The sequence below is a fragment of the Hemiscyllium ocellatum genome, chromosome 19 (genome assembly GCF_020745735.1).
Source record: "Hemiscyllium ocellatum isolate sHemOce1 chromosome 19, sHemOce1.pat.X.cur, whole genome shotgun sequence".
In the NCBI taxonomy this organism is placed as follows: Eukaryota; Metazoa; Chordata; class Chondrichthyes; order Orectolobiformes; family Hemiscylliidae; genus Hemiscyllium; species Hemiscyllium ocellatum.
In genome coordinates this window covers 19,774,291-19,797,915 of record NC_083419.1, presented here as the reverse complement: position 1 = coordinate 19,797,915, position 23,625 = coordinate 19,774,291, and the positions used below count along the sequence as shown (strand labels likewise).

General features: G+C 39.6%; 1 protein-coding gene across 1 annotated transcript; it reads right to left on the bottom strand.

Annotated features, from left to right (window-relative positions):
* Nucleotides 1-439: 439 nt before the first annotated feature.
* Nucleotides 440-21,789, bottom strand: cct2 (chaperonin containing TCP1, subunit 2 (beta)). Its single transcript, XM_060839282.1, has 16 exons — nucleotides 21,717-21,789; nucleotides 19,087-19,161; nucleotides 17,393-17,458; nucleotides 17,065-17,176; nucleotides 16,083-16,159; nucleotides 13,736-13,848; nucleotides 12,700-12,902; nucleotides 12,004-12,104; nucleotides 11,758-11,885; nucleotides 11,557-11,660; nucleotides 4,760-4,879; nucleotides 4,471-4,599; nucleotides 2,621-2,724; nucleotides 1,247-1,346; nucleotides 995-1,136; nucleotides 440-677 (listed from the first exon to the last, which is right to left on the bottom strand). Exons 1-16 carry the CDS (start codon nucleotides 21,717-21,719, stop codon nucleotides 647-649), a joined length of 1,608 nt encoding a protein of 535 aa, XP_060695265.1. The 5' UTR covers nucleotides 21,720-21,789; the 3' UTR covers nucleotides 440-646.
* Between the last annotated feature and the right edge of the window lie 1,836 nt (nucleotides 21,790-23,625).

The window sequence follows — 23,625 nt, the reverse complement described above, 5'->3', positions numbered from 1 at the left end:
CCCATGAAAGCACCAAAAAAAAACTTGTGTGGTCTGGATCAGCAGTATTGAACTACTTCTCTCTAACATTTATCTTTTCCCACCCTTTATCCTTGTCCATGGCTCTTTGTATCTGTATGACTGCATATGGCAATTTTTAAAAGGGATAGTTTGAGCTCTATGCTAGCTATTCTTTTTCCTATTGATTAGAAACTATTTGATTACATAATGATTTGTGTTAATGATTAAAAACCTGGTCTGCATTTTATTTTAACCTGAATTGGAGTCAGGTAAAATTAAATGATTCATGAGTTAAATAAATTTTCACAGTTGTGACAAATCTGTGAAAAATGGGGTTTGATTTTCAGCACACTATCCAAATGAACTGTGACAAGGGTTTGTTACTCTTGCAGGAAAATATAAAGATGCTTCAAAATTTGAAATAGAAAAGCATTAGAACTTGCGATGACAAAACTTTAATGTATGACACTCTGAATACAGCCTCAGCTAGAAGAGTAAAGGAAAGATGAGTCAAATGGAACCAAGGCATTTACTTAAACGTATTGAAACTTTATAAATACAAATCTTCTATTTTAGTTCTACTGGATGATGTCTCGTGTTCACTGCCGACATGAGTCCAAATGTTCTCCTTATTCATGTTCATAACTTAGCAAGGATGTTGATCAGGTACACGTTTCCTGAAAGGGAGATAGTCTGCATTACTAATAGTCATTACATTGAAGTAGATTCGGTTAGTAATGTTACTATATAGCATAGATACAGAAAGCGAGCAAACATGTAAACAACATATAGGATTTTTTATTGACAAACTGAACTTTACAGATTAGAGCACATGGAACCTTTAGTGGCCATAGAGGAACACAAAAAATTAAGTCCTACTTATGAAGTGTTCCTTTTTTTTTTAAGATCAAATCATGTGTACACAGGCATTATTTTCATCTAAACATTGTATTTAATTATTTTGAGTCAATGTCTGGCATGAAAAAAGTTTTACCTTGGAGCTGCCTTAATAATATCATCCACTCGAAGGATCATTTCAGCTGCCTCTGCCGCACTCAACAGAACTTGTCTCTTCACTTGGAAGCTCTCTGTAATACCCATTGCTGCCATGTCTCCAATGGTGCCATTTGTCATGTCTAAAAATAGAAATTGCAGAGTTTAACTTAACGTAGAAAATAACTAAATAATACCCTGGACTCATTTAAAATGCATTATTTCAACCAAAGTGCTCTGCTGGGTTTCTTACCCAATCCATATGTTGTTTGCCCTTCACTATGAGCAGCTCGTAACTGAGCCACTAAATCTGCACTATCATACCCAGCATTATCAGCTATGATGGTAGGAAGCTGTGGAGAAAGAAAATAAATGCATCATAAGTTAATTGTTGCAATTTAATTTTTTTTTAAAACAGTGCAAAGATTAGGAATAGATTTGTTTCTTTCACACAATTTGCAGGATTTATGATCATTGTGGATAAATAATTAAAATCCAACAAGAGGCTGTGCAGTTTCTACCAAAGCATGGTCTAGCATTACATTCAAGACCATTCAGCTTGACAGGAATGTGCTAACAGCAAGTGATGAGATGCTTTTCAAGTATAACAGCTAGTTTTGAATGCTAACTAGCATATCAACTGGAAACAACATGCATAGTGAATAGTGCTATAATTTGAAATCATTTATTTATCATAGAGAAGTTAAAAATTTGATCACAATTACTCAATGATGCGTAGAATAGCTTCCCTGCAATTAATTTTCATTGATAGATGCATTCTAGGTTTATGTAGAAACTAGTAAAAAGTGAGGTCTGCAGATGCTGGAGATCAGAGCTGAAAATGTGTTGCTGGAAAAGCGCAGGTCAGGTAGCATCCAAGGAACAGGAAATTCGACGTTTCGGCCATTCCTGATGAAGGGCTTTTGCTCGAAACATCAAATTTCCTGTTCCTTGGATCTTAACTAGAAACTATAATTGGAACTTAATGTTACGCATAGAGATGTTAAGTGTTTTTGTTAATTTATATGTGCTTAGAGTAGATACACAAACTATGAAAGAAGGTGGAATTCCAGTTTGAATTGCTGTATTAAAATTTCAGCCATATGAATCAAACATGGGTATATAATATGGACGGAATGGAGCTGCTACACATTACGAAAAGGCCTTTTCTGTTCTTGTGTTGTATAACAGCAAATGCAGGAAAATCTTTAGTATGGATTTGAGAAATCAAATGCTGTAAACCTCATTTCTGCATCAGCAAACTCTTTCATACAACATAACTTACAAACAAATGATTCTGGAAAATTTGTTAGCTTTAGAAATTTGCATTAGGCTGTCAAGTAACCAAAATGGATGACTGCTACTATGATTAACTGCTGAAAGTATTAGTAATTCTGAGTAATCCCCAGAAGTACCCATAACATATTTTAGTAAAAGATACGATTAAACATTAATCAAAGCTTAAACAAACAGTAAAAGACAAAACTAGATAACTATCACTTACAAAATTATTTTTTATATAGTTATGTGCACAGATTAAATCTGGTAATTAAAAGTGAGCAGTGAAGGTGGCAAGTTGAAAGAGTAGGAAGGAGAATGCAAAACGCAACCCTGTAATGAAACTTACCATTGCTAGTGCTTTAGCGAATGACTCCATTGCTACAGCTTCTTTGCCTGGTGTTCTGACAGCAAGTTCAGACACAGCTTGTGCCATTAACATCTCTGAACAGCCTGGGAAAGATTAGGAATTATGAAAACTAAATCATTGTGCTATGCAACAGAAGATTTGGGACAATAATTGCATTATAACAAACAAGCGAGCACCATTCCTCCTCAGAATGCTTCTGATTTGATACAAACTTGAAGAATCAGATGTAATACACGCCAAGAATGATCAGTTCCATCATGGCTGTTTGCCATTAAATTATCCTAAACAATATCAATTGGAAACCAGCTTTGTCTTGATGTTAAACACACAACCACCTTGATACTGGCTCACACCTTTTTGCTGTGGCATCTTCTATACACGAAAATTGCCATCCTGGCAAGTTGCAACACCAACTTTGCATTCAATTTAAGTTTTCCATTAATTTAGAACTGACCATCAACCCAAATGTATGGTTAGAATAAAGCTAAGCAGAAAAAAACTTATATCACTTTCTCCTATCACTGCACTGGCACATGAATGTAAGCAAACCTGTTGACTTTATAATTGTACATTCATCGCCCCTTGCTTGCTCCAGTTGCTGCTGTACATGCAATCCGAACAAATTTAAAGGGATAGGAAGGTTAGAAGGGATTTGAGGTATCATGTCCCCCATCCAGAGCATGGAGTATTTCCAGAACACTGAACACTTGAAACACTATAGGAGACAAGGCTATGTGCCAGGTGATGGATAATGGAACCAAAGTAGGTATGTGCTTAATGACCGGCACAGACACAACGGGCCAAAGAACTCTTGCAATTTTGTATTACTGACTTTAAAAACAATTCCACTTTAGATGTATGGCTGCATCAATGCAGTCACAGTACCTGCAATATCACTGCCAATGTTCTGTAGGTAGGTGCCCATATCAACAAATAATTAAATTGAATTACAATGAACAAAAGTTGTTTAAAACTTTTGATAAATTTTACATCCACGGAAATCCCAAAATACTTCACAATTAATGGATTACTTTTGAAATGCACTGGCATACACAACAAACTATTTGAGGTAAAATGTTGACCAAAACAAAGGCTTGCTAAGAAAGTTGACACTTAAGTGTTCAAGATCAAGACAAATTTGATAAGCAATCAAGAGTTGACCTGGAATAAGATATGGGAGATGTGGAGATTTTGATGGAATGAATGTTTACCACAGTAGAGGAATGGAGGCCTGCCAAATGTCTAAGGGAATAGTCAAGCCTTCAGTGACCATTTGGAAAAGGTGATAAGAGTGGTAATGTAATTGGGCTAGTAGCCCAAAACCCCAGGTTAATGTCTGGCAAAATAGAGTTGACACCCATTCTGGCAGACGGTGAAATCTGAATTCAATTTTAAAAAAACCTGTAATTAAGTTGGCCTAACAATGTCCATATAATTAGTGCTGAGTGCTGTAAAAGCTCCTCCAGTTCACTAATGTCATTTAGAGAAGGAAATCTGACATCCTTTTGTGCTGGCCTGTGTGACTCCAGATCCAAAATATGATTCACTTTGAACTTCCTTCTTGGGTATTACTTGCTGGACTGTTCAGTAACACATGCATCCCATGAACGCATGAAAACAGATCTGCAGCCAGTGATGTGAGGGAAGCAGGTTTTGTTACAGAAGTTAATCAAGTACACTTTTCAAATTAATAAGAGAGATTGCAGGGTTGTAACAGATCTATATAAAGCACTACAGAGTAGAGTGGCAAATCACAGTTGCTGCTTTAGGGCCAATTTAGACATTGGAGTAATTAGCAAACCCTCAAAAAAGGTTTTAAAAAAACATACCTCCACCATAAACAGTTCTAGTTTCTTTCACTGTCTGAGCAAGTACACAGAGGGCATCATGCAAAGATCGTTCAGCCTCATCTAGAATCTGCTGAGTTGCTCCTCGAAGAACAATGGTACATGCTTCACCTTTACAGAGTGAGTGGAAAGACATAGCAAGTGAGCTACACAAATATTATAATCAATAGGCATTATAAAATTTAACTTTTTTCTTTCAGAATTCTTGGCAAAAAGTGTTGTTCTTATTCTTGAGCTATTGAGTTTCTTAGTAACATGAACAGTTACTTACCAAGCTCCACTCCAGAGAAACGAACTAGCTTATCCTCACCAACCATGACCTCTTCAATGAGTTTACAATGTCCCAGTTTAACCAATTCAGGATGGTCAAATGTTGAAGCAATTTCACCACCTAAAATCAGTTATTTCAATAAGTGCATATCAAATTCCTAAATAAAATTTACGTTCTCAATATTACAATCACTTCATGTTTGAAAAATCTTGAAACTGGAGTCATAGAGATGTACAGCACGGAAACAGACCCTTTGGTCCAACTCGTCCATGCCAACCAGATATCCCAACCCACTTGAGCCCCACCTGCCAGCGCCCGGCCCATATCCCTCCAAACCCTTCCTATTCATATACCCATCCAAATGCCTCTTAAATGTTGTGATTGTACTAGCCTCCATCACTTCCTCTGGCAGCTCATTCCATACAAGTATCACCCTCTGCATGAAAAAGTAGCCCCTTAGGTCTCTTTTATATCTTTCCACTCTCACCCTAAACCTATGTCCTCTCGTTCTGGATTCCCCGACCCCAGGGAAAAGACTTTGTCTATTTATCCTATCCAAGCCCCTCATAATTTTGTAAACCTCTTCAAAGTTTGTGAAAAGATTTGTAGCTCATTGTGGTGGTTCTGTTCGCTGAGCTGGGAATTTGTGTTGCAAACGTTTCGTCCCCTGTCTAGGTGACATCCTCAGTGCTTATTGATCAACCTGGACCCAATATATCGGCCACTGCAACGGACAGCTGGAACTGACAACCGGAAGCGGCAGATTCAAACCACTACAAATACTGGAAGAAAGATCACAGAAGCGCTTCACAAGAGGCTCCCAAGCTCTGAGGGAAGGAGACCAGAATTGCACGCAATATTCCAACAATGGCCTAACCAGCATCCCGCAACTTTATCTCCCAACTCCTGTACTCAATACTCTGACCAATAAAGGACAGCATACCAAACGCCTTCTTCACTATCCTATCTACCTGCGACTCCACTTTCAAGGAGCTATAAACCTGCACTCCAAGGTCTCTTTGTTCAGCAACACTCCCTAGGAACTTAGCATCAAGTGTATAAGTCCTGCTAAGATTTGCTTTCCCAAAATGCAGCACCTCGCATTTATCGGAATTAAACTCTATCTGCCACTTGTCAGCCCACTGGCCCATCTGGTCCAGATCCTGTTGTAATCTGAGGAAACCCTCTTTGCTGTCCACTACACCTCCAATTTTGGTGTCATCTGCAAACTTACTAACTGTATCTCTTATGCTCGCATCCAAATCATTTACGTAAATGACAAAAAATAGAGAGTCCAGCACCGATCCTTGTGGCACTCCACTGGTCACAGGCCTCCCCTCTGAAAAACAACCCTCCACCACCACCCTCTGTCTTCTACCTTTGAACCAGTTCTGTAGCTAGTTCTCCCTGTATTCCATGAGATCTAACCATGTTAATCAGTCTCCCGTGGGGAACCTTGTTGAATGCCTTACTGAAGTCCATATAGATCACATCTACTGCTCTGCCCTCATCAATCTTCTTTGTTACTTCTTCAAAAAAACTCAATCAAGTTTGAGACATGATTTCCCACGCACAAAGCCATATTGACCATCCCTAATCAGTCCTTGCCTCTCCAAATACATGTACATCCTGTCCCTCAGGATTCCCTCCAACAACTTGCCCACCACCGATCAGGCTCACCGGTCTATAGTTCCCTGGCTTGTCTTTACCACCCTTAAACAGTGGCACCATGTTTGCCAACCTCCAGTCTCCGCCACCTCACCTGTGACTATCGATGATACAAATATCTCAGCAAGAGGCCCAGCAATCACTTCTCTAGCTTCCCACAGAGTTCTTGGGTACACCTGATCAGGTACTGGGGATTTATCCACCTTTAACCGTTTCAAGACATCCAGCAGTTCCTCCTCTGTAATCTGGACATTTTGCAAGATGTCACCATCTATTTCCCTACAGTCTATATCTTCCATATCCTTTTCCACAGTAAATACTGATGCAAAATATTAATTTAGTATCGCCCCCATTTTCTGTGGCCCCACACAAAGGCCGCCTTGCTGATCATAGAGGTATACAGCACAGAAACAAGCCCTTAGGTCCAAGTCATTCACGTCAACCAGATATCCTAAATTAATCTAGTCCAACTTGTCAGCATTTGGCCTATATCTTTCTAAACCCTTTCTATTGAGATAACCATCCAGATGCCTTTTAGATGTTGCAATTGTCCCAGGCTACACCAAATCCTCTGGCAGCTTGTTCCAGACACACACCACCTTCAACGTAAAAAAGTTTCCCCTTAAATCTTTCTCCCCCTCACCTTAAACCTATGCCCTTCTCCACCCTGGAGAAAAGACCTTGTCTGTTTACCTTATCCATGCCCCTCATGATTTTATCAACCTCGAAATGGTCACTTGTCAGCCTCGGATGCCCCAAGGAAAATAGTCCAAGCCTATTCACCCTCTCCCTCTAGCTCAAACTCTTCCAACCCTGGGAACAGTCTTCTAAATCTTTTCGAAACTTTTTCAAGGTTCACAACATTCTTTCTACAGCAGGGAATCGAGAATTGTACACAGCATTTCAAACCTAACTGAACAATGTCTTGTGCAGCCACATGACCTCCCAACTCCTATATTCAACGCACTGACCAATAAAGGCAAACATTCCAAAGTTAAGCAATATGAAATTGTAATGTTACAATGGAATGCTACACTGCAGAAATTGCTAGTGAATAACAGAACTGGAGCAAGTTATGACACACATATTATCAGTTACACATTAAAACCACACTCCTTTTAACCCAACAACCAGTTTCAGTTTATCTGTTTAATGCAGCATAGTAAAACCACTAGTTAATGGTCACATCCAACACACAAAATTGCAAAAAAAAATTTCTACACTCCCCAAAAATGCAATGCAAACATTTAATATTTATAGCCCTGTAAATGCTTATTCAAAAGAGCCCTATGATGCAAAACGTACAAAAGGGTGTCTGTCACATAGCACATCTGTCAGGTTCTATATTATTGTCCTACCTGTAACATTACTAAAGACATGGCAGATTCAAAGATTTAATCAAACTTCTCAATGATCAGTTGCTTAATTCTTAAACTTATTACTCAAATCATTTGCAGGTGATCTGGGATAGGAAGAAACTGTATATGGTGAGCAAATGCTATATACCAACAGAGCTGAAATTGATAGTGCTGTGGAAAGATTAACCTGTGCTATGGGGGATATTTTAAGCTAATCTTTCAAAGGATGGACACAAAGATGAAATTCAAGAGAAAATAAAAAGGTGCATAGAGAACCAGGAAAAACAAATAGCCCAAGAGTTAAAGAACATGTCAGGAATAGAAGAGAACAGCGGGCAAATTTCAATGATCTAAGGCGATTTGGACTGCATGTAATATAGACAGTGTGGCTGAGTGCTGCGGGTGCAATTTGCCACAAGAGATAATATGGTGACAGTAATAGGCCTGGCTCAAATGGGGAGAACTAGAGCTGAAAATTGGTGCAGAGGTATTCAGGAACATTAACCATATAAGTTTCAGAATAATGTTATTTTGGAACTGTATCTTCAAATTGAAGGTAAATGAATGCAGTCATGCAACTTGCTCTGTAGTCTGCCTGACAGTAGCTTTGTGACTTGATAACAAATACAAGCAAAGTGTTGCAGAAAATCAGGTCTGACAAAATCTGAGAACACAGCTAACATTGAGTCTAAAAAGAGTCTGCTTTGAAAATCAAGGAGGCTGGAAAAATGATTAGTTTTTTGTTGTTAACAAAGGGGTGAAGAAGAAGGGTCACGGGGCAGGGCTTATACAGTTAATGGTAGGGTGTTAAGGAGTGTTGTTTTGCTTTGAGAAGATGAATGAAGGTACGTGGTTAACAACTGACAATTCCCTTGAAGATCCACATGTATGAAGTATCACAATTGGCTTGCTAAAACTCAATGTCATAGGCATAAAGGGACAATAGCAGCATGGATACAAAATTAGCAAAGGGATAGAACATAGTTTCAGAGAGGAAGGTCACATTCAGCACTTGGATCTATGAGCACTGATTTAAAAGAAAATACATTTATGTATTTAAACATTATATATTGGCATGGTAAATAGACTTTTTCAAAACTTGCAGATGATATACAACTCATAACTGTGGTGAACAATGAAGATAGTAACAGACTTTTGGAGAATTGATTGGCTCAATTTTCAATGGGGTAAAATACAAATGTTTGAAGGTGGTATGATAGGTTACTATTTTAAACAAAAACAAATTGACTTGATTGATAAATGGATACAATACAAAAGCATGCAAAGCCTTTATACAACATGACTGAGGCCTCAGTTGAATAACTGTGATCAACTCTGTAGGTCAAAAATCTTAGGGAGAATGTAGAAAGGATTCACCAGAATGGTACTGGGAATGATAAACCTCAGTTATGTGGAGAGGTTAGAGAAACTGCGGATATTTTCCTTAAAATAGAGAAATTTAAATGTAAACGTGCTAAAACCATTCACAAATTTGAAGAGTAACAAAAACACATTTCCAATGAAAGGAGGTCAGAAGAGACAGTATTAAAGAATCTTGGCAAAGAATCAGAGGAGATGGGAGGATTCTTGCATTTGAATGAAAACAAAATTATAGTGCTTTAGGCTAAGAACAGAAGAGTGGAACTAACTGGATACCTCTACAAAATCACTGGTATTGACAATGGACCTTCTGTACCGCAACATTCTACATTTGTATATAAACTAATCTAATACACAAACTGCAAGATTTTATGTATTTGGCAATGAATTTGTGACACGACAAAATAATATAAAGTGCCACGTTATTTGTACTTAATTTTCTATTTTAAAATGACAGTTTAAGGTTTAAAAAAAATTGAGAATGCCTGAAAAAAATAAAATACTAAGGGCTAAGTGAGGGCATGAAATATCTTTGGCGGGTAGGATCAAGGATAACCCCAAGGCCTTTTATGCGTATGTGAGAAACATGAGAGTGATGAGAACAAGGTTAGGTCCGATCAAGGACAGTAGTGGGAGACTGTGTATTGAGTTGGAAGAGATAGAAGAGGTCTTGAATGAGTACTTTTCTTCAGTATTTACAAATGAGAAGTCGACCGTATTGTTGAAGAGGAGAGTATGAAATGGACTGGTAAGCTAGAGGAGATACTTGTTAGGAAAGAAGATGTGTTGGGCATTTTTAAAAACTTGACGATAGACAAGTCCCCCGGGCCTGGCAGGATATATCCTAGGATTATGTGGGAAGCAAGAGAGGAAATTGCAGAGCCGTTGGCAATGATCTTTTCGTCTTCACTGTCAACGGGGGTGGTGCCAGGGGACTGGAGAGTGGCGAATCTTGTGCCCCTGTTCAAAAAAGGGAATAGGGATAACCCCGGGAATTACAGGCCAGTTAAGTCTTACTTCGGTGGTAGGCAAAGTAATGGAAAGGGTACTGAGGGATAGGATTTAGGAGTACCTGGAAAGACACTGCTTGATGAGGGACAGCCAGCACGGATTTGTGAGGGGTAGGTCTTGCCTTACAAGTCTTATTGAAGTTTTTGAGGAGGTGACCAAGCATGTGGATGAGGGTAGAGTAGTGGATGTAGTATACATGAATTTTAGTAAGGCATTTGATAAGGTTCCCCATGGTAGGCTTATACGGAAAGTCAGGAGGCATTGGATAGTGAGAAATTTGACCAGTTGGATAGAGAACTGGCTAACCGGTCAAAGTCAGAGAGTGGTGGTAGATGGTGAATATTCAGCCTGGAGCCCAGTTACAAGTGGAGTTCCGCAGGGATCAGTTATGGGTCCTCTGCTGTTTGTAATTTTTATAAATGACTTGGAAGAGGGAGTTGAAGGGTGAGTCAGTAAATTTGCAGACGATACAAAGATTGGATAGTAAGGAGGGCTATTGTCGGCTGCAAAGGGACTTAGATATGATGCAGAGCTGGGCTGAGGAGTGGCAGATGGAGTTCAACCCTGTCAAGTGTGAGATTGCCCATTTTGGAAGGACAAATAAGAATGTGGAATACAGGGTTAATGGTAGGGTTCTTAGTAAGGTGGAGGAGCAGAGGGATCTTGGGGTCTATGTTCATAGCTCTTTGAAAGTTGCCACTCAGGTGGATAGAGCTTGTAAGAAGGCCTATGGTTCATTAGCAGAGGTATTGAATTCAAGAGTCGTGAGGTGATGTTGCAGCTGTACAGGACCTTGATAAGGCCACATTTGGAGTACTGTGTGCAGTTCTGGTTGCCTCACTTTAGGAAAGATGTGGAAGCTTTGGAGAGGGTGCAGCGGAGATTTACCAGGATGTTGCCTGGAATGGAGAATAGGTCGACAGTGGTAGGCCGTTTCTCATTGGAACGGTGACTTGGTAAAGGTTTATAAGATGATCAGGAGAATAGACAGAGCAGACAGTCAGAGACTTTTTCCCCAGTACAACAGTGTGTTACAAGGGGACATAAATTTAAGGTGAAGCGGGGGGATGTCAGGGGTAGGTTCTTTACCCAGAGAGTGGTGGGGGCATGGAATGCGATGCCTAAGGGGGTGGCAGAGACAGAATCATTGGTGGCCTTTAAGCGGCAATTGGATAGGTACATGGATAGGTGCTTAAGCTAGGACAAATGTTCAGCACAACGTCGTGGGCCGAAGGGCCTGTTCTGTGCTGTATTGTTCTATGAAAGTAAGTTAAGCAATAATGAACAAAGTAGGTACCAATTTTTTAAACAAATGGTTCTAATACTGCTCACTATTTAACTACAGGCAAACATATCTTGAGAATTACTTATTTCACTTACCAGTTACAAGTGCAAGTCGCTCTATTCCAGAAAAGTCAGCATGTTCAATAGCCATAACACCTGCAGCACCAAACAACTGTTCAGGGTAATTATAAATAAGCTGTCTGAAACACAAATGGAAGGGTATTCATATACTTGCAATGAACTAAATAAAAACTTTTGAAAATAACAATGCTCTTAAATTAAAAATGTCAGTTCTACCTATTGATAAAACAATTAATTCCATGTTTGAGGATGCGATCCACCTTTTCTTTCATTTTCTCTTTTTCAGCCAGTTCAATTTCTGCAACCTTTGCAGTAGAATCCACCCGCACTCGGGAACCAAATATCTGTCAAAAGATAAACACGATCAAACTTAATAATAGAATTCTAATCATTGCACATAACAAAGACGAGTAAAGTTTCTTACGGATAACAGAATTGAACATCCAAGGAATTCTTACACACCTTAATTTTATCGGTATCCATACTAGTATTTGCTATCAGAATTTTTGCATTTTCAATTTTCTTGGGTTGGTTAACTCCAATTTTCTTATCCAAAAGAAAACCTGCGAATAATTGTACATAGTAATGAAAAAAATTTGACACAACCTTGAAGAAATCTAAATAATGGTATTTTTAGAATTATCTGTAACTACTCTCTCAGTACAACACTATTACCATTTAATTTACAGCAAGGTGACAAAGTGTATTCCATCAATTATCAGTGAGCACAATGAAAAGGTTTATACTGATTACGACTTGTGTCATAGATTTAAGAAAATAACTGTGCAAATCAGTTCCCTCATTTGTGTAACATAGCAATAAATATTCAACTGTAGAATACTGAAAATATATTATATGCTACAGAGTGCTTTTAAGCCATTCCAGACAGATTTCAAACTCGAAACAAGAAATCCTGGAAGGTAAGGTAAAGAAAGACAAGAAACAATTTTGTGAAAATCCACAAAATGCACCCAAGAATATCATATAATCTATGATTTACAGTGAATTATTTTTTCAAAGTGAATTTCATCTGGATTACAGCAACAAATGTTTCAAATATCAATGTACCTTTTTTTTTTCAAATTCATCACCCAAATTCTACTTTCTAGACATGTATCTAGATTGTAACCTTTTCTAATGGATTATGAGCTAAATTACCTTCATCCAGGTAGGAATCAACTAAGCTCCCTCCAAGTTTCTTTATCACGTGAATAGCTTCAAGATTACCAGAACCTTTCAGTCTGACCACAGCGTCCACAGCCAGACTAGAAAAGTGATCTTTATAATGAGTAAGTAGCTTTGAAGAGAGTGTGGTTCTTGCAATATTCATCAAGTCTTCATAAAATTTAGCTTCATCATCCCTAATAAAATGTAGTCACAGAAATATTATAAAAGTTAAGAAAACAATAATAACAATTTATTTCAGCAACCTCATTTCAATTCTTTTAATGACATAATTATGCAAATTGATATAAAAAGCCCAAATGATTTAAGATCAAGTGATCCAACAAGTAAATGGTAAATATTTAGGATAGTTGGTAATTCTCAACTTTCTGAGCACAAAATACAAAAGCTTGAGTAGGACAAGTAACACTCACCCCACCCCAATAAGAACAATAGTAATTGCGAACTAACAATGTGCTAATTTGAAAATTAGAATTACTGATACATTGGACTTAAGTTTGCACATTACAAAACTCGAATAATAGGACAAGAGAGTAAATAATGATACATTTTCTCAAAATACAATTATAAGGGTGCTACTGTTTTCCCTTTACATTTGACTGGCAAACAGCACCACAGACTATAAATTAGTATTATTGACTGGTGGTTTAAAAAACTTTTTAAAAAAAATGTAGAAAATCTGAACCAGCTGAGATTTCTTCAGGCATCACTATACATCTAAATCATGTATGTAGTTCAACACTGAAAATTTGGGTGCAGATTATTTAATTTTACACTAAGCATTTTAAAAATAAATTATTTTGTATCTGGTCTGTAAAGATTTAAGCAGCAATCAATGGAATTCCAAAATTTTAGAACTGAAAATTTGTCAAAGGGATAACATTAGATGTTTTGCTTGCAACATTTAGCAATAACTTGAATCAACAGCAAATATTGTGCACTTTAATAAGAAGTATGAAAGGAAAGGGATCTTCTTTGAAAACATATTTAAAAAGTACAAAAATCTCACCCGTGGTCCACTGCAGCTTTTTTCAAAGCATCTCTTGCTGCTTGGGTTGCTTTCCTCCAGCCAGAAATGATTGTCTGAGGATGAAGCTTTTTAGCAATAAGTAATTCTGCTTCCTAAGGGATAAGAAATAGCTGCACAATCAATAGTGACTCTAACAATGAATATAGTTTAATATCAATTTTTACTGACAACTAACCAAGCATATGATCATAACATTCTCAATTCAACAACTGATTGGATTATTTATTTGGAAGCAAATGATGATTGTACAGAACTTTTTAAAATATAAAAAAGGATAAGAGCAGATGCTCAAACATATAGAATTTTGAGTTTTATCTGTTAATTAATTTGACCTAATCACATTATTATTCCGGTGCACTAATCAGATTAGCACTGCAGCAATGATTCACTCTTAAATCAAATTTCCAAATTTGATGACAAGATACAATGTGGGGGCAATGTGAATAATGAGAAATATTCTGACAGCATCATCTTGTACACTCTTTCGTGACATATAGAAAATTGCGTTTGTAGAAGCACAGTCCAAGGCTTTCTAACTTTCCTTTTTGTTGGCAAAAGTAAATGTACTCAGTCACTATCACCATTAAGAATAAATTAACAGGAAAATTCACATTAAGGATACTTACTTGAAAGAAAATTATATGCCAAATGCAATTTCACTTCCATTACATTAGTTGACATTTCTTAAATGCCTTCTTACTCTACTGAAATTGAATACAGTTGGTTCTGCCATAATGTGGTAGTTCCGTTTTCGTGCAATCCCATATTATAAGAAAATCATGTAATAGCAGAACCATTTCAACTAATGGAGCCGGAATTGCGTTCTAACCAAGACCCACTTCAAAATGTTCACACTACAGAAACAATATCCCCAATTTGTCAATCATGTGATAGCAAATTTGAATCAATGAAATGCGCATTATAGCAGAACAACTTGTATTTTGGGTACATCCACTCAAGTCCAAGATTCTACCTGTATCAATTAAAACTTCAATTCTAACTTTTTTTTCAGCCCAGTGACATTTTTATTGAAAACTGTTTCTCAATAAACCAGTATAAGCAGCACTCAAGCTGCTTCAGACCCAAATTAGAAAGTGAGCCCTAAAATTAATGATACAGATTACCGTTAGCATAATTATACTAATCTCTGAACAAATGTCAGCTCAGGCACACAAACACTCAGTTCTTCAATCTTTTATAACCAACTGAACTGAAAGAAATCCATCAGAAAAATGATACCTCAGACAACGCAATATTTCCTTTACACTGCATTAGATATTATCCTGCTTGATATTCGAAAGCAGGTTCACAGCACCATCATCAAGCCATAGTGATACCGTAAAACTCCACTATGTCTTAACTTCATACTCCCCAGCAGCCTTGACTGTTACATTCGCGTAGTCACTTCCACCTCTTAGTCAAGTTCATGAATATTAAAATTGCTGACAGCAGGAACTCAGAGTTATTTTCTTTTATTTCTAACCATGTCCCCAGATCTCCCACATCTTGAAAGTCACATTAACCAAAGAAATTGGTGCTTCAAGGCCACCTGCACTTCAATTACTGTCAATTGAACATTACACTTCATTTTGGCAGTTTCAACTTTCCTTCTGATCTTTCCATCCTTTGCAGATACAGCACAATCACATCCAAAATCATTTAAAAATCCATGAAATCCCTAATTACTTTGCTCCACCGATGCCCTGCTATCCCAGTCCCTCATAGCAATTCCTCATCTTTAAAATGGCAACATCTATTTCTCCCAGAACTGGTATGCCACATTGTTCTCCACAAAAATGCATTCTAAATCCGCCATGCTTCCCAACTACCAATGTCAGACCTCCCACTCTCCTCCAATGTCTTGGAGAAAACATTATCTATATATACACACCATATATTAGGTATCCTTTACTGCTTCTTACTGGAGTCTCTAAATGTGGTTTATGGAGAGCATAGGTCCTTCCTATCCATCTTATTTTCCTACCATATGTAAAACCTTGCAAAAAGTACCAATTGCAAAGTGTTTCCCATTATTATTCAATAAATTTAAATTTCATACTTCCATGCAAAACAAAACACTCGGCTTGCAATTTGGAAAATATAGCAACTCAAAATTTGAAATATCCAATTATCTACTCAATGTTTCTGTACTTTACTCTGTTCAATTATCTGATTTTCATTAATCCAAAATTAATTTCCCTAACTCAATTTACAACCAATTACTAATTTAACAAGCAGGCGAGTTCTATATTTTTACAACTGTTAATTGCATTGAAGTATTCTGATGACAACTTCTTGCAATTAGAAAAAAAAACATTTCACTTACTCTCAAGAGTTCAGCTGCCAACACTGTCACAGATGTAGTGCCATCTCCAACTTCTTCATCTTGTACCTTGGACAGCTCTGTGTAAAAAAATCACTCAATTAGCAAACCATCTCCATTAGAAACTCTCCAGCCAAGAGTGTTTTTCAGCCACAATAATAATTGCTTTTCCTTCCCTACAGAACCCATTTTTTTTTGCCAAAATTACTGATCAGCCAAGCTCCAATACAAAAAGGTGCACATTAAATAACTAAAGAGAAAGTTATTTCAAATTAACTTATGTAAATTTGAACACAGCACACCAGTGTTGCCTTCAGCAATTATCTTATTTGCCTGTTTCTACGGGGGCTAATTGCCATGCTCTCTAAATTATCTTGTACCTTTTGGGAGAATCCCCTGCAAAAGTTCATCCAGTCAATTGACATATATGTACATTGGTACATTAGAAAGCAACAGCATAAAGCCTAAGCCAAAGAAATCTTCAACAGCCTCATTCACAGTTCTACACAGAGGCAAATTAAGTTGAAGGCCAACAGGCCAAATACAGTTTTTTTTTTAAAAAGGTCCTTTACAATTCTACTCTGGACTCCAACAACAAATTTCAAGGCTTATTCACAGCCTGTCTGCACAATTGATAACCTTATAAATTCACAGAATCCCTACAGTGTGGAAGCAGGCCATTCAGCAAAATTAGTCCACACCAACTCTGAGGAGCATCACCTGCCCTACACTATCCCTACAACCCCCACGACTAAGTCACCTAACCTACATATCCCCAGAATTACGAGCAATTTAGCATGGCCAATCCACCTAACCTGCACATCTTTGGAGTGTGGAAGGAAACTGGAGCACCCGGAGAAAACCCACGCAGACAACGGAAGAATGTGCAAACTCCACACAGACAGTTGCCTGAGGCTGGATTTGAACTGGGTCCTTGGCGCTGTGAGACAGCAGTGCTAATCACTGAGCCACCGTAATAACTTACCAACCAAAATTCTAGCTGCTGGATTATCAACACCAATAGCTTTAAGGATTGTTGCTCCATCATTGGTCACTGTCACAGAAGAATCTCTTCCACCACTCAGTAGAATCTTGTCCTGGAACAGGAACATTAATTCCTTTGAATGGGATATCCAGTTTTAGAATAAATAACACCTTAACTACTAAACACACCAAAGAATTGTGTCTCTTATAAATCTCCAATAATAAAATTAAACAGAAATGTAAATAACAATAAAAAGCCCGATCTCAGGTAAGCTATAAGCTCACTAAAAAAAAGTGTAAACTTTTAAAGTGTGAATTTTGTGACTTACCATGCCTTTTGGACCCAAAGTACTTTTAACCAAATCTCCAACTGCAATGGCCCCAATAAAAGATGACTGAAACAAAGCATACACATCATGTTGAAAATATTTTGTCCAAAGCAAAGTATAATTATAGTTTTGCAACGTTGAAGAAAAATATTCATAGTCTGAAATCCAGTGATCAATTCAGTTCCAGATCTTATCACTCTCCAACATGCTACTATAGAATGCTGTGATTGTCAAATAAATTTAGGACTCAAATGAAGTTGCAGAATATTCTTAAAAAGAAACTTTGTTGTTTTTTTCTTCTTGACACATCATGGTGGGGTACAATGAACTCAACAGAAATGTCCCAAGACCACCTGCCCAATTATTGACCCGAACAATAATTCGAGTAAAAAGTGAGGTCTGCAGATGCTGGAGATCAGAGCTGAAAATGTGTTGCTGGTTAAAGCACAGCAGGTCAGGCAGCATCCAAGGAACAGGAAATTCGACGTTTCGGGCCAGAGCCCTTCATCAGGAATGAGGAGAGGGTGCCAGGCAGGCTAAGATAAAAGGAAGGGAGGAGGGACTTGAGGGAGGGGCGATGGAGATGTGATAGGTGGAAGGAGGTCAAGGTGAGGGTGATAGGCCGGAGTGGGGTGGGGTGGGGGGGCGGAGAGGTCAGGAAGAGGATTGCAGGTTAGGAGGGTGGTGCTGAGTTCAAGGGAATCGACTGAAACAAGGTGGGGGGAGGGGAAATGAGGAAACTGGAGAAATCCGAGTTCATCCCTTGTGGTTGGAGGGTTCCCAGGCGGAAGATGAGGCGCTCTTCCTCCAACCGTCGTGTTGTTATGTTCTGGCGATGGAGGAGTCCAAGGACCTGCATGTCTTCGGTGGAGTGGGAGAGAGAGTTAAAGTGTTGAGCCACGGGGTGGTTGGGTTGGTTGGTCCGGGCGTCCCAGAGGTGTTCCCTGAAGCGTTCTGCAAGTAGGCGGCCCGTCTCCCCAATATAGAGGAGGCCACATCGGGTGTAGCGGATGCAATAGATGATGTGTGTGGAGGTGCAGGTGAATTCTGGCGATGGAGGAGTCCAAGGACCTGCATGTCTTCGGTGGAGTGGGAGGGAGAGTTAAAGTGTTGAGCCACGGGGTGGTTGGGTTGGTTGGTCCGGGCGTCCCAGAGGTGTTCCCTGAAGCATTTTGGCCACGGGGTGGTTGGGTTGGTTGGTCCGGGCGAACAATAATTCAAGTTTCACACACACGCGATTATGTAGAGATTTTGAAGATATGAAACAGACTGCTCATTATTTACTCCAATAAAGTAATGCACATTTGAGGCTGAATAAAAACATATAAAAAGGTACTACACGCTGATCTGAATAAAGTGGAACACACAGAAAATTTAGAATGACCATTGCTTCAGAATATCAACAAGGACTGAAAAGTTTCAAAGCGCATAGAGATCAACCACCTATACTAATCAAAATAAAACCAAACCTTCATTTAATCAGACAGGGCTGATAAGGTTATTGTTGAAAAAGATAGCCATGATTTCATTTTAACGCCTTCAAATATTTTCAGCAAACCACATTACCCACTGATGCTACAATTTTGCTTTTAATTTTTTTCCCACACTAAATGTGTCTTGCTAGATGTATTATTCCAAAATGCCAATATGAACATTGAAAAGCTATTAATTTAAGCATTATTTGGACTGCTTACCAGACGTGCCGTCTCAGCTTTTTCTTCATCAGCTCCAGCTTTGAAGATGTTCACAGGGGCAAATGAAAGGGAAGCCTAACAAAACAATTCAACTTCAAATTAATATTGCAAATTTCAATTATAAAAGAAGAACTTTCAAATGACTAAATGACCATAGCCATGGCATTTTGTATTTTCAAATACAGAGCACTATCTTGTTGAAAAGTTGAACTACCTTTGTTTGTACTTGAACCACTGTATTGCTTGAATAATGTCAATCAAGTGTATGCTTGTCAGATTTAAGTGCAAGAATTTGAGAACTTCCAAGTTAAGCTGCAGTTCTCGAAGGAATGTAACTGGGCAACTCTAGACATAAGACTACAGCAATTTCACTAAGTTAGTAAAAATACATAAGAAAACTGAAAACAGATAACAAAATTACTTTTTGCCCTAGGAGCAGATCAACAAACTCTCACTTCAGCTTTTATCACCTCAAAATGTTCTTCAGGGTGGCTTCCCATTGTCCACACTTGAAAAACCTGATCTGATACATAACTCTGTAACCCGTACCTTAACTTGTAATATCTATCATGACCTATGTTTGCTCCAAGTGCATAAATATCCTTGTGTTCAATTTTTTTCTTAATGATTTCATTCTTTTCTCTCTCTCTCAACAACCACGAACAGCCTCCTTATGCAAGAAAGGACATAACTACATTAGCAGCAGTTCAGAGAAGGTTCATGCCACTCATTCTTAGGATTAAGTGCTTATTTTATGGTAGAAAGGTTGAATAGGTTGAGCCTATTGACAGTGGAGTTTAGAGGAATGTGTGGCATCTTAGTGAAAAATAAGATCCATACAAGTACGTCGTAAGAGATGAGTACATAAAAGTTAAGGCCACAATCAAATCAGCTTCAAAGACACAGCAGACATCAGAGACCAATCACTAAAGCTCCAAATTCATAAGTTCATAACCCTCAGAGAGCACTTCAATTATTCAAATTCTGACCTCCTGTACATGCAACATTCCTAAAGGCCTAGCACTCAACTTGGAACTCCATAAACAAACATGTAGAGTTAGACCCCATATACCAAACACTAAAAATCAAAACCAGGTATGATTCCACCCACCTCAACAAACCAGGACACACAAATAGCAAGCGGGACAGAACACCAATGCTTCACTGGAGGTGTACTGATGTTACCTAGTATGGTGACAAAACATCTGCAAACAAACTTACCAGCTCTGCGAGCAAGTCAATAACCTCATGCAATATTTCCTTCAGCCCAACACTGACAGCAATATCATTAACAGTCTCTGCTCTAAGTTAGCCAAGTCCTTTCTCCTCTTTCAAACTCATCTTGGTTTTGCTGGCTGTGAACTTTTATAAACTAATCCATTTTCTCTAGATTCTACAAATTTGGCACAAAGAAAACAACTTTTTCATTATCTCTGCACCATGTCCAGTGCAATCACATATTTCTTACAGTGCAGTGGCCAGAGTGACATGTTGTAAACCCACCATTTAATAAAGTCCTGACATAACTTTAGATTGAAAAAGGGTCACCTGACACAAAACGTTAACTTTGATTTCTGTGCACAGATGCTGCCATAACTGCTAAGCTTTTCCAGCAACTTGTGTTTTTTTTGTTTCTGATTGACAGCATCCAAAGATATGCAGCTGAGGTGAACTGGCCATGGTAAATTGCCTGTAGTGTTAGGTGAAGGAGTAAGTGTAAGGGAATGGATCTGGGTGGGTTTCTCTTTGTGGAGACTTGTTGGGCCGAAGAGCCTGTATCCACACTGTAAGTAATCTAATCTAAATCATCCGCTGTACTTTCGGTTTTTTTTATATAACTTTAGATTTAAGTGGAGCACAAACATGGACCGGTTGGGCTTTTGTTTGTGCGCTGTATACCCAATGCAACTTACCACCTTTTAAACACTGCGAGGCCCTGCTATTCTATGCCTCAACAACCTCACCTGCTTGGGGGGTAAGAGACTGGGGTCGTTGATTTAAAAGAAAATGCAAGAGGTAGTTGGTAAAAATAATGACTGCAGATGCTGGAAACCAGATCCCGCACCGCTGATCCAGAAAGAGGTAGTTGTTGCCCGGTTCAACTTAACTCACAGTTTGAGCACAGCGGGGGGGGGGGGGGGAGGCTGTGCCTGCGCGCACACTTCCAGCATGAAGCTCCACCCTCAGGAGTGCTAGAACTTTCGGCGATGCGGCTTTTGTCCAGAGCTGGGGCATCGGTGGTGACACTGCACCCGACACGCGGAGGGAGGGAGGGGATGGTGGAGCGGCCAGAGGGCGGGGGCTTTCTCGGCCCAGAATTGGTTCCGAATTTAATTGTCCTCAACCAGAGCCGATTCCAGCCTGAAGTCTCTTCCCACCCACACACACAGATCTGAAGCTCCCACCCCAGCGGTGAAAAGCTGTTGGGGGGGGGGGGTAGGGAGGACGTCAACCCCGGGGGTGGGGGTACCGGGAATATGCCCAACACGTGCTCGACCCAGAAGATCAAAAGGTTCAACTTGCCTCCGTTCACCCGCTTTTCAAGAGCGGGGGGGGGGGGGTGGAGGGGCTGCTGGAGGGGGTGGGAGAGACTCCCGGGCGGTGAGGGGGCTCGGACTGTAGGCACCTACCATGTCGGGAGCTCGAGCCTCGTCGTCGTCTGCTCAGACTCGACCCAACCGCCGGAAGCTGCGACCTGCCCTCACCCGGAAGTTGTCCGCGCCTCCGGGAGCCCGGATGGAGGTCCCGCCGGAGGCTGCTGAGACTCTAACGGAACCGCCTTGTTCCCGCCCCAAGAGAGGTTTATCGTCACCTGTACTTTTAGACGAAAAAATACAGCGAATAGTTTTACCAGTCATCCCAGCACGGCACCTTCATCAGTGACAAAAGTCATGCTTAATAGAAACAAAATAAAATTAAGACGAAGTTTACCACAGTTTAGTTAATGACACCCATGTATCACGATGTGGAGGTGCCGGTGTCAGTGGACAATTTTGAAAAAATCACAACTGCAGGTTATAATTCCAAGAGGTTATTTAGGATCACTAGCTTTCGGAGCGCTGTCCCTTCATCAGGTAGCTGGTGAAAGAGCAGCCCTCTGAAAGCCAGAACTTCCAAATAAATCTGTTAGGTCTATAACCCGCAGTTATGTGAATTTTTTAACCTGGTGAGCGATGTTTAACTCTGTTCGCCTGCCGCTTACCCCACACAATGCAAGATCCAAAAAACTCAATATTGTACAATCCCGACTGTGGAAACAGACCCTTTGGACCAATAAGTCCACACCTAACACATTCCCCATTACTCTATATTTACCCCTGACTAATGCACCTTACCTACACATCCCTGAACGCTATGGACAATTTAGCATTGCCAATTAACCTACCCTGCACATCTTTGGATTGTGAGAGGAAACCAGAGCACTTGGAGGAAACCCACACAGACACAGGGAGAATGGCGACTGTGTTTGAAGTTTGCACAGAGTCATAGAGATGTACAGCATGGAAACAGACCCTTCGGTCCAACTCTTCCATGCCGACCAGATATGCCAACCCGATCTAGTCCCACCTGCCAGCACCTGGCCCATATCCCTCCAAACCCTTCCTATTCATATACCCATCCAAATGCCTCTTAAATGTTGCAGTTGTACTAGTCTCCACCACTTTCTCTGGCAGCTCATTCCATACACGTACCACCCTCTGCGTGAAAACGTTGCCCCTTAGATCTCTTTTATATCTTTCCCCTCTCACCCTAAACCTATGCCCTCTAGTTCTGGACTCCCCGATCCCAGGGAAAAGACTTTGTCCATTTATCCTATCCATGCCCCTCATAATTTTGTAATCCTCTATAAGAGGTCACCCTTCATTCTCCGATGCTCCACGGAAATCAGCCCCAGCCTATTCAGCCTCTCCTTGTAGCTCAGATCCTACAACCTTGGCAACATCCTTGTAAATCTTTTCTGAACCCTTTCAAGTTTCACAACATCTTTCCGATAGGAAGGAGACCAGGATTGCACGCAATATTCCAACAGTGGCCTGACCAATGTCCTGTACAGCCGCAGCATGACCTCCCAACTTCTGTACTCAAGACTCTGACCAATAAAGGAAAGCATAGCAAACGCCTTCTTCACTATCCTATCTACCTGCGACACAACTTTCAAGGAGCTATGAACCTGCATTCCAAAGTCTCTGTTGAGTAACACTCCCTAGGACCTGATCATTAAGTGTATAAGTCCTGCTAAGAATTGCTTTCCAAAAATGCAGCACCTCACATTTATCAGAATTAAATTCCATCTGTCACTTCTCAGCCCATTGGCCCATCTGGTCCAGATCCTATTGTAATCTGAGGTAACCCTCTTCGCTGTCCACTACACCTCCAATTTTGGTATCATCTGCAAACTTACTAACTGTATCTCTTATGCTCGCATCCAAATCAGACCCGGGTCCCTGGTTCAGTGAGGCAGCAGTGCTAACCACTGTGCTGCCCCCAAAAGAAAACCAAATCTCATAGATCATGTCACATGCTTCCTGAAGTTATGCT

Bases quoted from the DNA above. Each gene is read 5' to 3' on its own strand.
- cct2 (XM_060839282.1), bottom strand. The intron at 11,886-12,003 runs GTGTGTAAGAAT...ATCTTTTGACAG, and splicing joins TGGATACCGATAAAATTAAG to ATATTTGGTTCCCGAGTGCG. The intron at 4,880-11,556 runs GTAAGTGAAATA...AACTGATTTTAG, and splicing joins GCGACTTGCACTTGTAACTG to GTGGTGAAATTGCTTCAACA.